Source organism: Martes martes (assembly GCF_963455335.1).
Source record: "Martes martes genome assembly, chromosome: 16".
Taxonomy (NCBI): domain Eukaryota; kingdom Metazoa; phylum Chordata; class Mammalia; order Carnivora; family Mustelidae; genus Martes; species Martes martes.
The window spans coordinates 17,131,407-17,152,404 of NC_137904.1; the positions used below are offsets into that span (position 1 = coordinate 17,131,407).

The window sequence follows — 20,998 nt, forward strand, 5'->3', positions numbered from 1 at the left end:
TTGTGTGAACAGTGCTGACAATGGGCATTTGGACAGTTTCCTTGGACAAATTATACTGCTTTCTGTGGACAGGTACACTTCCTTTTATCAGGCCTGTGCCCAGGAGTGGAATTGCTGAATCGTGACTTGCGGGTAGAGCCAACATGTAGTTTCCCAAACTTGCAGTGCATGAGTGTTCTGGTTGCTCCTCATGCTTGTGAAAGCCCAGTGTCAATCCCAGTCCCCTCCCACCAGCACCCCAGCAGGGCCCTCTCCATCTCCAGGCCCCCTGCTTCAGAAACCAAGGTGAAAGGACATGGTGGATGAAAGGAGTTTGAAGCCCCTGGAGCAGAAGGCTCTGGGTCCATTACAGGGTGGGAGAAGAGCCTAGCTGGGCTCAGAAAAACCTCCTTGAACACCTGATGAAGCACAGGGGGTTCATGGGAGGATGTGGTGGGAGGAACTTCTGGGTTCCTGCCACAAATGGTGAAGCCCAAGACCACGGGCCTGCCTTGCTGAACAGGAAATGCACTGCCGGCCACCCCAGGGCCACAGAGAGCAGAGGAGGCTGGGCTCCCTGTGAAAGCGTAATGTGTCTCTCTCACTCCCTTGTGCTGTTTCTCCCTAAAATAGAACACTCAGGACTGGCAGCAGCATGGGTGTGGTTGCTGCAGGGTGAAATGAGTGGAACATAAAGAAGGCCTTCCACACCTGAAACTAATGTAACATTGTATGTTAATTATACTTCAATAAAAATGCAAATGAAACCATAAAAAAATAAAACTATGATAAAACTTGGGGGAGGGGCACCCAGGTGGGCCAGTCGTTTAGGTGTCTGCCTTCTGCTCAGGTCATGATCCTGGGGTCCTGGGATGGAGCCCCATGTTGGGCTCCCTGCTCTGTGGGGAGCCTGCTTCTTCTTCTCCCTCTGCCTGCCACTCCCCCTGCCTGTGTTCTCTCTTTGTGTGTCAAAAAAATAAATAAAAATCTTAAAAAAAACCAAAACCTTAGGGAAAAAAGAAGGCCTTCTCCTGGGAGGTATGGGATTAGACCCAGAATGGACCTAGGTTAGAGGTGGGTGAAGGCAGGAGATGGACGCTTCTAGCCCAGGGTACAGTAGGGTCCCCAGGGCTGTCAGCTGATGGTGGGTTTGGTTATTGTTAGTCATTCAGTCAACAAACCTGGAGATCAAGAGACTACCCATCATGCGGGAAGAATGGGTAGACAACAGAGGCAGCTCAGACTGGGCCCCAGGCCACAGCACTGCATGATTTGATATGAATGGCAACCTTATTTTCCACAGTTCACAGCCTGGACAGCTGTACATGGTAGTCTCTTGAGAACTCATAGTCTAGGCGAGTATGGGGGTGGGTTCCAGTAGTCAGGGAGGGCTTGGAGGGGGTCAAGTTGCTCCTTTTGGGAAGACTTCCTGAAGAGCTGGGGTTTAGGATGACTGTTGGCAGGAAAAGGAGATAGGAAGGAAATAGCTTGGGCAATGGCCTGAAGGAGGAAGGAGAGCCGAGGCTATTCCAGGCCTGGACCTACCCCACCAAAACATGATCTAGAATGGAGGCTAGTTTTGCCCCCACCTTTATGGGGGAGAGGGAATGAGGTGCTAGACCGAGGGCTGAGGTTCAGGCTGGGGAGGAGTCTGGAGCTGAGGCAGGGTTGCTGAGCAGGCGACCTATTTTGGGAGCTCAGCTGCAGAATCCACAGAGCTGCCCCTCTGCTCATCAGCCCTGCCCCCCATTAGACCCCTTACACGCCGCCTGAGCTGTCATTCAGTCAATATTTAGCCATATTTACTGATCCCCAGTTCTGTGCCAGTTGTTCTTCCATGCTCTGGAAATAACATGGTAAACAAGATTAGATGTGATCCTTGAGGAACTTATGGTCTAGTGGGGGGGAGAGATAATAAGCACATAAGTAAGTAAAGAGGATACTCTAGGACATAACAAGTTCTGTAAAGGAAATAAAACAAGGTGACATGAAGCTGAGTAGGTGTGTTGTGAGGTGGGGCTGGTTAGAGAAAGCATTTATGAGGAGGTGACAGTTAAGCAAGGCCAGGAGATGAAAATGAGTCAGCCTTGGGGAGTGAAAAGCAGGGCTTCCAGGCAAAGGGCACAGCAAGGCAGAAGGCTTGAGCAGGCAAGAACTTGGGCCGTCCAAAGAAGGGGCTGGAACAGAAGCCAGCCAGTGTGAAGCTGGAGCTTAGAGAACAAAGAAATGAGAAGAGGAGGGCGCCTGGGTGGCTCAGTCGGTTAAGCCTCTGCCTTCAGCTCAGGTCATGATCCCAGGGTCCTGGTATTGAGTCCCACATCGGGCTCCCTGCTCAGCGGGGAGTCTGCTTTCTTTGACCCTCTCCCCACTCATGCTCTCTCATTCACACACTCTCTCTCAAATAAATAGATAGAATCTTAAAAAAGAAAAATAAAGAAATGGTGAGAGGAGGTCTCAGAGGCAGGGAGGGCTAGACCAGCAAGGCCCTTGTAGGCTGCATCAAGGAGTACGGACTCTTTTTTCTAAGTGCACAGGAGGCTACTGAAGCAGGGGAGTGACACGGTATAAACTGTAAGGGTAAATTTCAAAAACAAACACTACCAGTTAGGAGGCTAATATCATAGACCAGACAAGGTGCTGGTGGCCAGGATGGTGATGGGGAAATGGAGAGAAGAGGTGCTCTGTAGATACAATTTGGAGGAATAATCCATAGGGTTTACTGATGGACTTGATGCAGGGATGAGTGAAAAGATGAAGCAAAGATGTACCCAGGCTTCAGGCTTTATAATGTAGTGGTCGGTGGAAAAACAGAGGCTTGAGGCACCTGGGTGGCTCAGTCGTTAAGTGTCTGCCTTTGGCTCAGGTCATGATCCCAGGGTTCTGGGATCCAGCCCCACATTAGGCTCCCTGCTCCACATGAAGCCTGCTTCTCCCTCTCCTATACCCCTCCTTGTGTTCCCCCTCTCTCTGTCAAATAAATAAATAAAATCTTAAAAAAAGAAAAAGAAAAAGAAGAAGAACAAAAAGCACAGGCTTGGGAGGACAAGACTCCCAAGTTCTGTTTAGACAATCTAAAGTTTAAGATGCCAGTTAGGGGGCAGTTAGCCATTGTATTTGTTTCCTATGGCTGTGGTAACACCCACAAAATTAGTGGCTTAAAACAACACAAATTTATTATCTCACAGTTCTGGAAGTCAGAAGTCCAAAATAGATCTTAATAGGCTAAAGTCAAGGTGTGTTAGCAGGGCTGTGTTCCTTCTGGTGGCGCAAGGGGAGAATCTGTTTCCTCACCTTTTTCAGTTTCCAGAGGCTAACCACATTCCTTGGCTTTTGGCCTTTTCTTCCACCTTTAAAATCAGCAGTGTATCATCTTCAAATCTTTCTCTCACTCATCCTCTTGTCTTCCTCTTATAAGGACCCTTGTGATTACATTGGGGCCACCTAGATAATCCAGAATAATTTCCCTTATTTCAAGATCCATAACTTAATCAAGTCTACAAAATCCATTTAGCCACAAAAAGTGGCATATTCACAGGTTCTGGGAATCAGGACCTAGACATCTGGGTGGGGGGTGCATTTCCTACAGCTATTTCCTATATCCTATATCAGACAGGTTATGCTGGTCTGACTTCTGGTGGAGGGACCCTACGGCCACAGAACTTCAGCATTTGCAGGTGTATTGAAACCATGGGATTGGAGGGGATTACTAGGGAGAATGTGCTAGCAAGGAAAACAGGGACCAAGCCCCAAGGCTCAAACAACATTTAGAAATTAGATGGTGAAGAAGCCAACAAAGGAGTCTGAGAAGGAGTATTGAGAGAGGTAGGGGGAAATCAAAAAGAAAGTATTTCAAGGAGGGGATGGTCACATGTCCAGGGCTGCTGAGAGGTTGAAGATGAGGACCGAGAGGTGTCCATTAGATTTGGCAGTGTGGGGACCACTGTTGACCTTGATAATAGCTATATCAGAAGGTGGAATCAACCTGGGGTGGTTAAGCTGGGGGTGGGGGCATGTACACAGGTGTAGACTTAATATTATTATTCTTAACCCATGGAGATAAGTAAATGATCTATTTCATAATGATAACAGAGTGACAGGAAGTGAGGAAGTGGAGATGGTACCTCATTCCTGCCACCCAACCCATCATAGCTGCATCATGACCTTTTGAAAGTACAGACTAATATTCCCCATTATAAAGTCCTCCATGACTTCCTACTGCCTGCAGCACAAAGGTCTTGGAACTGGTTCCCTGTTATCAAGCCCAGCCTTGGGCCCCCTTTCTCAATGCCCCCTACTCACAACCCAACCCCTAAGATGGGGAACTCACTCCCTGTCTTGAGGCAGACCAGTTCTCCCTGGGCAGTGTGGATAATGAGAATGCTTAGGCTGACACTGGACTCTGCTGTCTCCCAGGGCTTGGGATGAGGGGCAAAGTTTGCCATTGGGAATCATACCTCTGGAGGCTGCCTTAATGTGGCTAAGGTGCTCCCCCCCTCAAACCTCCATTTCTGACTGACCCAGAGGGTAGGAGCAGCAACATACTCTTCTCAGGAAATACTATCACTGAGGCCAGGTGGGGTGGTTTCCCTGGCAGCCACCAGAAAGCCAGCACCCCAACAGAACCAACTGTCCTGCTGATGGCTTCCTGGTACCTACCCACCCTTGCCCCAAAGAGTATCACCCCCATCTCTGTCAGCAGGCAGAGAGCAGATGCATTTAACCATTTCCTGCCTGGAGCTATATAAAGGTAAATGCTGAGCAAATGTTTTCCACATAATGCAGAATCTGCCATTCTGGGCTGGGAGTCTGTCTGCCTGCCCCATGTCTGGACCTCCTCCATTAGTTTTCCAGATAGGGAGCCTGTGAGCCTGTGGACCTGGAGTGGGATGACTATGCCTGGGCAGGCAGAAAGGAGAAGGGAATCATTGGCCAGCTCAACTTTGCTGTCTACCTTTCCAACTCAGGCTCCTGGTCACCGGCCCTCAAACCAAGGTGGAAGGAGGCCTCCTGCATTGTTGTTCCCTCATCCAAGATAAGATCTCTTGCGAACGAGTAGGTAAGTCTACCTCAGTTCTGGGCAATGCTCCTAGACCTCCTTCCGAGGAATCCCACTTTTCTGGGCCAAATTGTTTGAACCTAGTCCAGTCTCTCCGCTCTAGATTCTACCACCACCCGCAGCAGGTCTTCTACCCCAATGCCCAATCCCATCCCAACCCAGTCCTAATCCCCAGCCCATCTTTCCAGACCCAGTCCTAATAAAAATGACACTTAAAATGTATTGAGTGCTCACCATGCGGCTGGCACTCTGCTAAGTGTTCACTTCAAATCCTCAAAATCACAAAATCACACCATTTTATATAAGAGGAAGCTATAGTTCAGAGAAGTCCTTTGATTGCCAGTATGACTAAGGTCGAGCATCTAGCATTGGCAGCAACAGCTGGCAAACCCAACTCTGTCTGATTCCAAAACCCAACATGTCCCAACTCATCACACCTCAATGGACTCCAACCTTACCCCTCCCAACCTGTGTCTAGCCTAACATCTAGCATGGGGACTGGCATATATTAGGCACTCAATAAATGCTATGAACAATGAATGGAACTAATTAACTTATTAACCAACTCTACGCATCCCACTGAGTCCTACTTAAGTCCTACATTTGCTGATGACCCTTCGACCTTGTGTGGTAGAGTCCTTGTCTCTGTGAGACATATGATGTTGAACAACCTCACTCTGCTTCAGAGGGGATGCAGGTTGGCAGGGCAACTGGGTGATCCTATGGCTCAAAAATGCATCTCCTGAGGCCCACAGTGTAGAGGGAAAGGAGTGAGCTACATTTTCTTGGGGATTCCCCAGGGACAGAACTTTGAGAGTGGGGAGTTCATCGATCCATATCGCCAGTCCTTTAACATCTTGCACACCTCCCTGGTGCTGCACACACCCACCAGCTAGTGCTTCTCTACCCTCCTGCCCCTCCAGACCAGGATCCCCTGTAAGAAAATCACCAGCTCTCAGTTATTTCTAGATCCCTAACACCATCCGGCATGAGGCCAGGCACAGAGCAGACATCATAGGGCATCTGTTGAATGAGTCAGTGAATAAGTCTGATGAATAGGCACTTTGCCCTGAGCACGTCTAAGCCTGTGCTTGAAGGCCCCTCAGCCAGCTTCTAGAGGCTGCGCTGAGTGACCAACAGTTCTTTATGGGGCCCTGTGACATCTGACCTTGGCTGAAGGGTTGCCTCCCAGCATACCTCCCTCCTTACCTGGCCTTAACTGTTTCAGAGACTGTCCCCATCCCAAAGGGGAGGTACCGGGGAGTGACAGTTGTTCGGAACCACCACAGTGTTTTGGTGAGTGTGCATGAGGTGGGACGATGGAGGACTTAAGGGAGGGTGGCACTAACCCTGTGGTTGACCAGTGTTAATACCAGTCTGACTAGTATATTCTCAGGGCTGCGCCCAGCTATCTCCTTGGTACCAACTGCAGGGCTGACCAAGGCTCTAACCTGGGTACACCATGTGATGCAGCACACTGACCCAAGTGCTTAACCTCAGCTTTGACCCCAGCATGACTCCCACCCCTGCTGAGGTATAAACAAGCTCTTCCTACATCCTCTGCCTGGTTGATGAACTCGATTCTGGCATGGGAGTGATGGTGTAGCTGTGATTAGGGTGACTGTGCTGAAGGTGACTTAGGCTTTCTCCTCCCTTTCTCCCCTTCTCCCCTAGATCTGCATTCAAGTGCGGACCCCGCAGCCCCACAGTCTCAGCTCAGAACTCACAGGGACCTGCAGCCTACTATCCAACAACTTCCAAAACCACACCCAGGTCCACTTCTCCAACCTTGGTAAGGTTTGGACACTCACTGACCTTGGACATCCCTGAAGAGGTCTCCTTGGGTCTCTAAAAAGAGGCACGGCAGGGCCACAGAGGCCCGGAGAGGGGAAGACAAGCCTAGGCCCCTGTGAAGGGAATCAGGGCAGAACTAATTGTGGGCCTGCCTGGAGGTGAACAAGGAGGCTGTCTGACTCTGAGTTCTTCCATGTGTGTTTTTTAAAGAAAATCTGGATCCCAGTGCACACGTGGATGACAGAGACTGCTACAGGAACAAGAAAGGCAACACAGAGAAGCCAGCCAGGTGGCGCCGGGCTCTGAAGATACAGGAGGAGGAGGAGGAGGAGGAAGCTGGTGAGGAAAGGCAGATCTGGGTTGCTCCCAGAGGCTGTCAGAGCAGATCTCTAGGCTGGTGACCTCCAGGAGTGAGGTGTGCCCAGGTCTGGAAGATGGGGAGCCATGGCTGGATTCCGTAGACCTGGCCATCCCAGCTCTGCCCGCACCCCCCACCATATTACAGATGGGGAAACAGGCCTAAAGAGCAGGAGCAATGGGAGTGACTCACTCAACAAGTCATAGTGAGCAGGCTCTGGCTGTCTCTGCCTCTGAGACAAAATCTTCAATCTTGGGAACTTTACCAACTTCCTTCCTGAACTGAGCCCCCAGAGCCTGAATAGGGTGGGTACCCTGAGGGCAGTACACGCTGCCCTCACTGTTGCCTCAAATTCCACACTCACTCCTGACCAGGCACTGAGATTGCCATCATCCTGGATGGCTCAGGAAGCATTGAACCCCCAGACTTCCAGAGAGCCAAAGACTTCATCTCCAACATGATGAAGAACTTCTATAAGAAGTGCTTTCAGGTAGGCTTCCCTAAGAGGTACACTCATGTGGCCTATCAGTTCTCTATTGCTGTGAACAGATCTCCTCAAAACAACAACCCCTTATTTGCTCACAGTTCAGGGTCAGTTATGTGGGCTGGGTCAGCTGGGTGGTTCTTCCGCTGGCCTTGCCTGGAGTTGGTCCTGCAGCTGCAGACATCCTGTTGCTTGACTGGATGGCCTTCCTTGTCTGAACCATGTGCTTCCAGCAGGCCAGTCCAACTTTTTCATGGCTACAGTGTTCCAATGTATGCATGTACTTTTCAAGGTTCTGACTATCACATTTGCCAATGTCCCATTGGCCAAAGCCAGTCACATGACCTATCCCATAGTCAATATGTGGGAGGTGGACTACACACAGACATGGTTTCAGGGACAAGTCTATGACTCACTGAGAGCCATTACTATCATAGCTTCTTCCTTCTCTATTTGCTTAGAGATTTCCCTCTGCTTTAGCATCTCCTCCTGCCTGGAGGCAAGGAGAAATTGAATGGATTCTTTTACTACTCCCAGGGGGAGCCACCTAAAGGGCAGGGGGTGCTTTGGGCATCACGACTCAGCCAACCTCCTCCCCTCTAGTGCAACTTTGCCCTGGTGCAATACGGGGCAGTGATCCAGACTGAGTTTGATCTTCGGGATAGCCAGGATGTGAGGGCCTCCCTTGCCAGAGTCCAGAACATCACTCAAGTGGGGAGTGTCACCAAGACTGCTTCTGCCATGCAGCATGTCCTGTAAGTATGAGGGTAGTGGGAATTCCCTGAGCACCTACTGCATGCCGGCTCACAGCCCTGCCCAGAGGCTCTGAGGCGTCATGCCTGGAGAGGTGTCTGGAAAGAGCTGGGAAGAGAAAGGATCAGGTTCCAGCTCTTCCTTGGCTGAGGGGAATGTGAGGTCAATCCAGCCCTGGCTGATGGATGACATCCCAAGACATCCTCCAAAAATTGTTTCAAAAGCTCCTTTTGTGAGCAGCAGTAGAGCACAGTGCTTATAGTATGGGCTTCGTGGCTGCCTGGGTTCAATCTCAGCTCCAGTGTGTACTTCGGAGACCTTGGGTGAGTTGCCTAACCTGTCTGTGCTTCAGTTGCTTCACTTTTTCTCTTTTTTGAGAGAGAAAGAATGAGCTCACATGGGCGAGCAGGAGTGGGAGGGTGGAGAAGGGGCAGAGGGAGAGGAAGAAATAGAATCTTAAGAAGGCTCCATGCCCTGTGCGGAGCATGATGTGGAGCTCGATCTCATGACCCTGAGATCATGACCTGAGCCAAAATGCTTAACGGACTGAACCACCCAGGTGCCGCAGATGCTTCACTTTTAAGATGAGAATAAGTAGGGACACCTGGGTGGCTCAGTTGATTGAGCGACTGACTCATGTCAGTCTCTGTGTCAGGCTCTGTGCTCAGCACAGAGTCTGCTTCAGATTCCTCTCTCTTTCTCTGCCCCTACTCCTGAGCACACACTCTCTCTTTCTCTCTCACTCTCAACATAAATAATAAACAAATAAATTAAATTAAATGAGAATAATAATTGTACTTGTCTTACAGGATTTTGTGAGGATTAAATGAGTTAAAATATGTATGGTGCTTACAACAGTGCCCAACACATAAGTACTATGTAAATATTAGCCACTATTATTAATATCATTATTATTCACAAGAGTAGACTGAAGTGTGGTCCAAAACCTTTCTGTGGGAGGAGGTGAGGGGCAAGGTCTGTCACAGCCTCCCCTCCACCTGGCCCTGCTGTATGCCAGAGGGGGGCTTTTTGCGTTTTTGTTCCCATTTTGAAGGGCTCCTTAATCCTATCCAATTCTAAAACAGGTCAGTGAATAAAATTTCCCCAGAGCTCAGTATCCCTCTGTCGAAGTTCTCCTCTTCATTTATTGTCCCCTACTTAGAGACAACATCTTCACGCCAAGCCACGGCTCCAGAAAAAATGCATCCAAGGTCATGGTGGTACTCACTGATGGGGACATATTTGAGGACCCACTCAACCTCACTACTGTCATCAATTCCCCAAAGATGCAAGGTGTTGAGCGCTTTGCCATTGGGGTAAGAGCCAAGAGTTGGGGGGAGGCCCTCCCGACCCTTTGCAGCCTGGGATGGGGAGGAGCCAGGGTTCCTAATAGGGCAACTACTATCAGTCCCTATGTCCTGAAATTTCCCCATTCCATACTGGGTCTTCTCACAGAGGGCCAATTTCCCAGTGGTAGGCATAGCTCACTTGCCCAGCAGTGATGGGGAGAGCAGTGGACACTGAGAGCCCCAAAGGAAGGACATCAGGGAAGGTTCCTGGAGGAGATGGTGCTGAGCCGAGTCTTGGAGGACAAATAGGAGTAGCTGGCCTAGGGTGCGGGGGAAGCGGGAAGGGCTCTGCAGGCAAAGGGCACAGCATGTGAGAATGAGCCTGGTATGAGAAGGAAGGTGTGTGTGCAGGAGAACAGGGAGCAGGGAGTGGATGCAGGTGGTAGAGGGCCCTGAAGGCCAGCAGAGGGATTCAGCTCTCCCCCTGGGCCTGGAGAGCTCTTGGGGCTTGGGAACCAGCCTACTCTTAATGATCCTGATCCACTGACCCATGGCCCCTGTGCAGGTGGGAGAGGCATTTGAGAAGAATAGGACCTATAGTGAACTGAAGCTGATTGCCTCAGACCCTGATGACAGATACGCCTTCAAGGTGACCAACTACACAGCACTGGATGGATTGCTGAGTAAATTGCAGCAGAATATCATTCAGATGGAAGGTGAGAGCTCTGCTGGGCAGTCCCCTTAGGATTTGGCAGGAGGCCAAGCCCTGTGCTCCAGCCCCATTCCTGTCCTCCCTCCATATGGCTCCCTGGGCATCCCATCACTTCTCTGAGCCTCAGCTGTTCCATCTAAAAAGGCAACAATATCCCCAGCCCTCCTCACTTCCCCAGAATTCCCTGAAGCTCTGATGAGAAGCTCCTTCTGATGCTGGAGAAAGAAGGATGACTGGGTTTGGATCCCATCCTCAGGAGCTCACAGATCAGGAAACTGAAGCCCAGAAAGAGGGAGTGAGCTACCCAAGCTTACTCTGCCAGTGACTACTAAAGCAGGACCAGGTTTCCACTCTCAGCCTGGTGTATGTCCCATTATTCTGAACATGGTTCCCTCTGCGTATGAGGTCAAACTGGGCCTTTATCTGACTTAGTCTCTCCCTTCACCTCAGCCCACAGCAGTGTCTCACTGGGCTTCTTGGCTTCTAGGCACAGTTGGAGAGGCCCTCCACTACCAGCTGGCACAGATCGGGTTCAGTGCCCAGATCCTGGATAAGGTATGTGGCCAACTCAGTACCAAGCAGGCTTACCATAGAGGAGGGGCCCCAATGACCCCCAGGGACTCAGGGATCCCTGGCTCACAGTGTAGAGCTCTGCCCTCTGAAAGAGCCCTTTTAGGATAAAGGAAAACATTTGTACTTGCTTCCTCTAATCTAGACCTTTGAGGTAGATGAAAGAATGGCCATATTTATTACAGGAGGTCATTTTGTTCTGTGTGCTCAGGATTATGCACTACTAACACAGGCTTTGGCTTAGGTCACTTGCCTACCAAGTTCCATACTTGTCCTCACCAGAGACACTCTTCCTTACCACGGGAAAAATGTAGACGTGGTGAGGACATCAGCCTTGCACGGAGGTGGAATTATGGTCAGCAAATTGCCTTGACACAGGTGGACCTTGTGTGCCAGCCAACGTGCACAGGAGATTAACTCTGTATTGTTCAATCATACTTTGTTTTCATGCTCAACATATGGGGCCTGGGTCAGATTTCTGTCCTGGGGGTGATGGGCACTGGAAGGATGATTGTCCTGACAGGGTCATGGATACAAGGCAGGAACCGAGTACTTGCTATCTTGCCTTCCTCCTGCATTTCTAGCCAGGTGGTCAGTGATCCCTGAAAGTGAACGTGCCCTCCACCCCCAACTCTGCGCGCCGCACCCATCATCCCCCCTATCCCCGCTGTGGCTGGCCCGGGTCCCTCCCTCTCAGATGGCCTCCAACCCTCATCCCCTGTAGGGGCAGGTGCTGCTCGGTGCCGTGGGAGCCTTCAACTGGTCGGGGGGTGCGGTACTCTACGACATGCACAGCCGCCGGGGTCGCTTCCTGAACCACACTGCGTCAGATACCGAGAATGCACAGTACAGCTATCTAGGTGAGGCAGGGCCTGGAGGCTTCCTGAGCGAGGGTGGGGCCTAAAGAGCGACGCAGAGGCTGGGCATCAGGCTGAATTAGGCTTCCCAGTTAGGGCAGGCTCTGGTCAGTTAGGGCAGTCACAGGGACTAAGCGATAAGCCTTGGTTGGGGACCCCGAAGCTGAGAATTAGGGCCTTCTGGATGAGGAGAGGGCCTCCTCAGGACGGAAGCTCAGGGCGGCCCCGGGCAGCTACCTGAGGAGGCGGGGCCTCACCATTAACAGTAGTGGTGAGTGACCCTTCACCCCTGTTCTTGGTCCTCATATACCGTGTGTGTGAGATGAACGTGTGTGGTGAATGTGTATGAAGGAGTGTGTTTTGAATGAAGCTGTATATACACTGGGTGCATATCACTTCTGTGTGGTGGGGCACATGTGTGTGAGAAGGCCCAGGGGTAAGTGGGAGCACTCCCTGATGCTAGTTTTTAAAAGGATGAGAAAGATCTGCCCCCCCCCCCGCCCAGGCTACTTTGAAGGACTGGTTGGGAAAATAGTGGGGGGTATCAAAGGAGTGGCCCAATGGGAGCTCCCAACCACAACCACCACCACTCCTTCTCTCAGGTTATGCAGTGGCCCTACTGCACAAGGCCTGTGGCCTCTCCTATGTGGCAGGGGCTCCACGGTACAAGCAATGGGGAGCCGTGTTTGAGCTCCGGAAGGAGGGCAGAGAGACGAACTTCGTGCCAGTACTGGAGGGAGAGCAGGTACCTGCTGGAGAAGGATGCCCCCCATTATTATAGATGGAGGATCTGGAGGCCCTGGAGGGAATGGGATAGGCTCCAAGGCATGCAGTGGGTTATTGACTCAGTCTGGACAGAACTCAGACAGAATGCAGTGCCATTGCCCCAGCTCTGCATATCTGTTTGGCAACTGGGTTCCCCCATTGTTGGGGATATAGCTGCTCACCCAGGCATCTTTGTTACTCTGGTGAACAAATTGATCTGGAATAACCCAAACTGGTAGTCTAGGAAGAGCAGGAGCAGGAATCTAGCCTTGCTGAGGGGTACCAGAGGAGGCCTCCCCAGCACCCTTGTGAGCTGAGTTCCTTCTGGGCTATAGATGGGATCCTATTTTGGCTCTGAGCTGTGCCCTGTGGACATTGACATGGATGGGACCACGGACTTCTTGCTGGTTGCTGCTCCATTTTACCACATTCACGGAGAGGAAGGCAGAGTGTATGTGTATTATCTGAATGAGCAGGTAGGAGTCTCATCTTTGCAAGCTTGCCGAGGTTGTGGCTGCTCAGCCAGGTGCAAATCTGATGGAGGCTGGGAGCACCCTGGGCCTGCCTCTCATGGCAGGACAGTGATGGGGAAGTGCGCAGGGTGGATGGTAGCCAAGCAGGGCACCATCACCTTTCCTCCCATACTCTTTCTCACTTTCCCCACCCCATCATCTCATGTTGATGATGATAATATCCCACGTAGCTGCATAGTTGACAAAGCATGTTCTGTCTATGATCTCACTTGTTTCTCACAGTAACTGTGTCACTCCCATTCTACAGATGAGGAAGCTGAGGCTCAATGATGCTGAGACTTGCTCAAGTTTACATAGCAAGTGTGTGGTAGAGCCAAGACTAGAACCCAGTCTAGTAATTGCCAGTCCAGTACCTGTAACTGTGGGAACAGAGGGGGCAGGCTGTGGGTTCTGAACTGCAAGGCAGGAGGATTCCAGCATTACCACTCACTCCCCATGTAACCATGGGGGGTCCGTTTCCTTTTCTGAGCCTCAGCTTCCCTGCTAGAGAATCAGAAACAAGTCCAGTGAGCATGCCTCTTGGGGTGGCATGGGTGTGCACCCCACATCCCTCCCTTGAGGGCTGAGGTGCCTCTTTGCTTTACAGAATGGTTCCTTCTCCTTGGCATACACTCTGAGTGGGCACCCTGGATTCACTAATGTCCGATTTGGCTTTGCCATGGCAACAATAGGGGATATCAGTCAGGATAACCTCACAGATGTGGCCATTGGGGCCCCCCTGGAGGGTTTTGAGGCAGCTGATGGCAACAGCTTCGGCAGCGTGTATATCTACAATGGACGCCAGGATGGTCTTTCTACCAGTCCCTCTCAGGTAACCTGCAGGGCTCTCTTTAGCCTTTGCTCTGGGATTCTGACCTCCCCTTGAGGTGATGGCCTGAGCCCCAAGCCAGCTCCAGTTCTAAGTGTCAGGTGGGACCAAGGGGTCAGGAGTGCCCAGTGAAGCCCCAAAGTCGCATGGAGGTTCCAGACCAGGGCTTTACCCCAGACACTTCCAGTGGGGTAAGAGGTGGTGGCAACATTTGTCTATTTCCTGACCTGTATCTCCCTTTTTTGGCATTCCTGACCATGGAACTACCTCAGATTCGTTTTACTCTCTTTCTGTCCCCTCTGTGGCTCCTGTCCACGCCCCCCCCCAACTCCTCCATGCCTAAACTCTCATCTCTCATGACTCCCTTGCCAGCCTCTCATGTTACATATTTTGTGAGCACTTTTACCCACCCCAGATCGTAGTTTCTCTCCTAACTCTAGTCCTGTATGTCTAGATGTCTCCTGAGCACCTCACTGGATGGCCCCCCAGGCATCTCAGTCTCATGCTGTCTAACCCAAAGCATCCTCTTCCCCCAGACCTGCTGCTCCTCTGGAGGCCTTCCACTCATCCTCCACACATGTCCTAATGATTCTGTCTCCCATATCCAGCCCCTGGCCTGGCTCCTGTCTCTCTCTGTCCTCACCCCTGGCCTGACTCCTTCTAATCCCCATCTTCTACTCTGCATCTGATTAGACAGGAACACCTCCCTGCCCAGCCCCTCCTCAAGCCTCCTTGTACCCAAATCTCCTTCTATTCCCACTGTAGTGGCCCCTAGCTAGGTCCTCAGATGGCCCTGCTCTGCCCCATACCCTGCTTCCCTCACTCTTCCCATGTCAAGTCCCACCTGCCCTTCAGGGCTCCATTCGAATACCACTTCCCCTGGGAAACCTTGCCCTTCTTTCTTCAGTTCCTCAGCTGAGGGCTTCCTGGGTTGGGGAGGAAAGCTGATCAGCTGATTTGAATAAAACCCAAAAGGACTCCCCTTCTCCTCCATGCCTTGTGTTTCTCCCTCCACAGCGGATCAAAGCCTCAGCGGTGGCCTCAGGACTCCACTACTTCGGCATGTCAGTGGCTGGTGGCTTAGATTTGACTGGTGACCGCCTTCCTGACATCACCGTGGGCACCCTGGGCCGGGCAACTGTGCTACGGTAGGGGTTTACCCTGCCTTCTGTGGTCCCAGGTCCCAGCCTCAACCTAGTTGCCCTGCCTTCATTGACCCCATGAAGACATGAACTGATCGGTGGGAGTAAATGTGTCTGTTAAGGGCATCAGCTCTAGAATCTGCTCATCTGGCTTTGAACCTCAGTTCTCAATTAACCATGTGCCCTTGGGCAGGTTATTGTATTTGAGTCCCAATTTTCTCCTCTGTAAATGGGAATAACACTAGCCTCTACCTCACAGAGTTATATAGATTAAGAGAATCTTTGCAAGGTATTTGGTACTGTGCTCAGTGAAGGCTGTTATTTTGATGATATGAATTTCAGAGCTGCTGTGCTCCATCTCTAAGTGAATTATCAAATCTCACGGCTGTAAATACTCTGGCAAAGCACCTATCTGCCCTGTGCCCTCCACTGAGCTCCAGACTTGGCTGTCTATTCAACACCCCTCTTGGCTGTTACTGTCAGGCATCTCAAAGTCTAAAAATGGGCCTCATATTCTCACTCGATCCTCATTCTCCCAACCTGCACTTTCCCATGCTTCCCAGCTCAGTAAAGGGCACCATTTATTCAGGACAAAAATCCAGGAGTCATCCTTGGTTCTTCTTTCCTTCTTCTGCCACTCCATTGACAAGATTTTGTTGGCTCTGCCTCCAAAAACCTCCCCATACAAGATGCTGTCATCTCTCACCTGCATCATTGCCATGGCATTCTTCCCTGCTCCCTCTGTTGGTGCTCCATTCTCCACACAGCAGCCAGAGTGATCCCTTTATTCTGCTGCTTAAAACCCCTCAGCAGCTCCCACTTAGAGAGTAAATATCCAAATTCCTTCCTGTGGCCCACCCTCTCCATGGCCTGGCCCTGCCCATCACTCCATCCCCATCTCCTCTTACTAACCTCTGTCTCACTAATTGTGCTCCAGTCCTGCCGACCTTCATGTTCCTCAAACGATTCAAGCTCATTCCTGCCCCACACCCTTTGCACTAGCTGTACTTTCTGCTTGGAGTGAGGTTCTCTTTATCTTCAGCTCTTGTTAACAGATCTCAAATGTCTCATCAGTGAAGCCTCCCTGATCACCCAGGCTAACTAGCCCCCAATCTCTGTTACCCTATTCTATTTTATTATCATAGCATTACCTGTACATAGTTTCTTCTTACTTGTTTATTGTCTGTTTTGCCACTAGAGAAGGGACTTGTCTCTTTCCCTACTCTATCCTGAAGATGCAGAATAGCGTTTGGTATATTGGAGATGTTCAATATTCATTGAATGAATGAATGACCAAAGTGCTGAAGTCTTACGGTCACTTCTCACAGTTCTCTTTGCTGTCTCATTTAGCTCAAGACCTGTGGTTTACCTGAAGGTGTCCATGACCTTCACCCCTGTGGCACTGCCCATTGGCTTCAACAGCAGTGTGAATGCACGTTTGTGTTTTGAAATCAACCCTATGACCACAGTTGCTAACTCAGGTAACAGAGAGCCTAGCTGACCTCCCCCCAACTCCTATCCCCCTGTCGCATGCCAAGTGTTGTGGTCATTCCTTGTTGGCTTCAGTAGGGGACAGGAAAAGAGGCCTGCCAGGGGAGGGGTACAGGGAGTGTTATGAAGTCCTGGTGCTTGAAATCCCTCTATTAGAGCTTAGTTCCTTTGACATTAGGTTCTATTTAATGGGAAGTGCCACAGAAAAGGATGGTCTCCTATTAAATCCATACTATGAAGGGCTTTATCTGACCCCTGCTGGGAAGAGGGGCTCTGTATCCCTTCCTCAAGGATTAAGGATTGAATTCCTGAAAGAACACTCAGAAAAAAGTAGCCAAGTCTCCATCTCCCATCTCGCCTATTCTGTACAGTAAGGGAGTTAGCATAGGTAATCTGTAAGGTGCTTCCAGCTCTGCTATCCTTGGTTTTACTCTAGGGTCTCTCTCTCCATTTTCTGAATTATTCTTCCTCCTCATTTTGTCCTTCAATCATAGCCTCCTCTCTGAGCCCTCCTTCCCCTAAGGGAAGATGACTCAGTCCTGAGAATGGGTTTGGGGCTGGGGCACTGAGGGACCCTATCCAGGTGCCAGAAGACCATGAGAAAAGTACTTTTGAAATGAAGAAACTAAGGAATCCATCACAAGGGACTGGGTGGAGATACCACTCAGGAGGGGCTCATAAGGCAGGCTGGCGAGGGGTGCTTTTTCTTAGGCTTATCCACTCCAGCCTCATTATGAAGGTCTGGTCTTCATTCCCAGGCTTCAGAGAGACATTTCTGAACTTCACAGTGGATGTGGATGTGGTGAAGCAGAGGAAAAGGCTGCAGTGTTCAGACAAGAGTAATTGTCAGAGCCACCATCGGGAGTGGGACAGCAGTATGTCCCGGCTTTGTGAGTCCCTCCTGCTTATTCCCACAGAGGGAGAGGTAAGTGGAGTTTAGAAGAAAGTCCAGAGGAGTGTATGTTGTTGAGAAAAGATTTGAGGTGCATGCAATGAAGGATATATACCTAAAACAAACTAGGCAATTAAAATAATCCTAATAGATTAAGAACCACACAATGACATGAGAGATGGAGTTAATTGTACTGGAACTCCAGATTAAAGAAATCTGCTGAAATGGAACATTAATTATACCTCTGAACTTCCTAGAACCTCAGCACAAAGGGAAATGCTCTAATGGCTGACATTTTTCTTGGTAACAAATTAGGAATAACAGGGGTTCCTCCCACCTCATGTCATCTCACCTCACCTGGTAGTAGCATTGGGGCTGAGTGCTTTTATATGAATGAACATCAGAAAAATTGAATGAAAAAGTAGAAATCAAGATAAAAGAAATGCATTTGTCAGCATTCAGAGCCTGACAGGGACTAGAAGGACCTATAAGGATCATTTATTCCGGTAAACTTGTAATTATGCTTCCACCTACACAAGTGTTCCTATGTCTGTTCAGAGCGTTAGTTGGATTAGGAAAGAGTTTCTAGCAAGTCTATGCCTTCCTTAAATAAAAGCTACATTTTCCATGCAGGAATCATGCTCACCTACTCTGGGGTGTTCAAAGCTCTCACCATGGCTGAAAGGCTCACTTAAGGAGAATGGCCAATGGCACCCTATGGAATCTCCTTTATCTTCAGCTTTTACCTTTCTAATATGTTCCTCCAGGTTGCTTTGAGAAAGATCTTTATTAACACAGATGTGGCCATGATTCTTCCCTTCTGTGGCATCCATTTGCCCTCCAAAAAAAATTCAAATTGGTTTTTAACTCCTGTTGGGCAGAATCCCTTTGTGTTTGGGATGGGAACCAACAGGAGTTATTAGGCCTGAGGACATAGCAGATCAAGTGAGATTTTTTTCCCACAGCTCTAGGCAGCTTGGTTGAAAGATGTTTCCCTTCAGTGTGGCTTATTTGGAAGAGGCTTACAACTTCTGACTCACCACTTGCATTGTTTATTTCTTATGACACATTAAAATTAAAAGTATTCTCCTTGTCCTCTTGTCCCCCGCATGCCACTTTGACCCCGCATTACTTGGTGACTCTGTAGCTCTGTGAGGAGGACTGCTTCTCCAACATCAGTGTCAGCATCAGCTACCAACTCCAGACCTCAGAAGGCCGGAGGGACCATCCCCAACCTGTTTTGGACTTCTACACTAAACCCTTCACCATCTTCCAGGTGACTCAGCTATGTGAGAATCTCCTGGGAACCAAACCCAACAAGCACCTGTTCCTCTAACTTCAAAGACTGTTAAAATTAGGAGGGCTCTCAGACAGTATTTGGGCCCCTTGCTGTTTAAATGGGGGAAATGGAGTTCCTAAGATGGTGTTAATTTGCCTAGGGCCTTACTGGTGGGTAACACAAGTCTCCAAACCACATGCAAGGTTAGTTCCTTCATGTTCACAGAAAATGTGCTTGCTACATTTTTAATGATGCATAGAAATATGTTATCCAGCTTGGCAAGGGTCTTTGATGTGGTCTTTGGTGTGGTGGAGTTCCTGATGTGATGGGGGTTCTGTTTGGGGCCTGAACTAGAGTTAACCTGCTCTGTGCTGTAGACAGGATGCCCTTTAGTGCACCTGCTGACCCAGGTCCTGACCATGGCCTTTAGCTGTGTCTGGCCTACCACACCTATACCCTAACAGGCAGGTAATTTCACAAGAAACTTCTCTCATAACTAAGGGAAGTCTGAGGGCGAAATAAACAGTCAGATTTCCCAATTCTTTGCTATCTAAGGTGATTTGGTTCCCACCTCGGCCCTGGCCCCCATGGTATTCTGTCAGTCTTCATTTAGAGAGTCTTATTGCATATAGAAAACTCAGCAAGATCAAAGTGACAACATGATCATTTAAAGTAATAATTACAGTCAGCTGGAATTAATTGCATCTCCAAAAAGGAAAAGAAGCCAAAAGCAGCTCATACTGGCACAGAAAAGCTTCAGGTAGCATAAGTATATTTCCAGGTAATCATAGGACACTCATTACTATCTAATATTTTACAACAATGCTCTATATAAATTAAATCATAATTCTTTGGCTCAGATTTTGGCCAATATCCAATGAATCAGTCACAAATAGTAAACAGAAATAAGAGAGTAGCATAATCAGGGTAACTGTTTCCATTGCTCATCTGCCCAGGGAGAGAATCAGATTCCCTATGAGTGAAGATTGTCAGCTTGATTATTTTAGGCAAGAAATGTTATTTTAAATTTATTTATTTATTTAAAAAGATTTTATTTATTTATTTATTTATTTGACAGAGAGAGCACATGAGATCACAAGTGGGCAGAGAGGCAGGCAGAGAGAGAGGGGGAAGCAGACTCCCTGCTGAGCAGAGAGCCTGATGCAGGACTCGATCCCAGGACCCTGAGATCATGACCTGAGCTGAAGGCAGAGGCTTAACCCACTGAGCCACCCAGGCGTCCCTGTTATTTTAAATTTATAATAGTGTACTTATTTTGTAAAGAATTTTTAAAAATTTGGTATTGACAGCAAGTTAGATGATTCAGAAAAGATTAGGAGAACTACTGTCACAAAATTTCATCAATAAGTAGATGATTAATAATTATATATATTTTGGTATTTTAGAACCTTTTTATTTTGAAATATTTAGCTCACTAAAAAAATTAAAGAATAGTCCAAAGAATTCCCATGTATCTTTTATTCAGATTCCCTGAAAGTTACCATTTTGACATTTTATCATATTTGCTTTATCATTCTTTCCCTCCAACATATACATATACACACCCACATATGTGTGTATATATGCATATCACACATTTGTATTTTGCAGCCATTTGATACTAAATCACAAATATGATACCTCTTTACCCCCCAATATTTCAGTATATATTTCCTAAAAAACAGAACATTCTCTTATAAAACCACAGTACAAGGATCAAAATCAGGAAATTAACAGTGACAAAATGCTATGTTATCTAATATACAAACTTTACTCAGATGTCACCAGTTGTCCTATTAATGTCCTGTATAGCAAAAGAGAACAATTTTTTTTTCTGGCCCAGGATCATTCATTACATTTTTTCAGAACTTATTTTTAGACTCCTTTAATCTGCAATGGTATCTCAGTCTACTATTTTTGAAGGATCAAATAGGCCACTCATTTTATAGAATATGTTTCCTCATGATTAGATTCAGGTTATGCATTTTTGGCAGGAATAGCACAGAAGTGGAGTTGTGTCCTTCCAAGTGCCTATGCATCAGGAGGCACGTCATATAATTAATAAATATGTTATAGGGAGATGCTTTGAGATGCTTTGAGTGTATTTATATATTATGTAACATCCATTCATGATTCTTACCTAAATAATTACTTTGATGTCCAGCAAAGAGATTTTTAAAAAAATTTATTCCATCAATAAAATGGGTGTGGAGAAAGTATTTGGTGTTGGGTTAGG

At 48.6% G+C, this 20,998-nt stretch overlaps 1 protein-coding gene across 1 annotated transcript in view; it reads left to right on the forward strand.

Annotated features, from left to right (window-relative positions):
• The window catches only part of ITGAE (integrin subunit alpha E), a gene marked incomplete at its 5' end in the record, with an annotated part of 67,860 nt that overhangs the window by 26,848 nt on the left and 20,014 nt on the right, over positions 1-20,998 (forward strand). Inside the window, 17 exons of the mRNA XM_080826610.1 lie at positions 4,944-5,035; positions 6,264-6,331; positions 6,710-6,827; positions 7,040-7,168; positions 7,562-7,677; positions 8,275-8,426; positions 9,587-9,740; positions 10,279-10,429; positions 10,913-10,980; positions 11,720-11,855; positions 12,455-12,597; positions 12,953-13,093; positions 13,737-13,961; positions 14,976-15,106; positions 16,451-16,581; positions 17,350-17,516; positions 18,631-18,759. Of these exons, the coding sequence (XP_080682736.1) occupies positions 4,944-5,035; positions 6,264-6,331; positions 6,710-6,827; positions 7,040-7,168; positions 7,562-7,677; positions 8,275-8,426; positions 9,587-9,740; positions 10,279-10,429; positions 10,913-10,980; positions 11,720-11,855; positions 12,455-12,597; positions 12,953-13,093; positions 13,737-13,961; positions 14,976-15,106; positions 16,451-16,581; positions 17,350-17,516; positions 18,631-18,759 (2,251 nt within the window). The remainder of the gene's footprint in view (positions 1-4,943; positions 5,036-6,263; positions 6,332-6,709; positions 6,828-7,039; positions 7,169-7,561; positions 7,678-8,274; positions 8,427-9,586; positions 9,741-10,278; positions 10,430-10,912; positions 10,981-11,719; positions 11,856-12,454; positions 12,598-12,952; positions 13,094-13,736; positions 13,962-14,975; positions 15,107-16,450; positions 16,582-17,349; positions 17,517-18,630; positions 18,760-20,998) is intronic.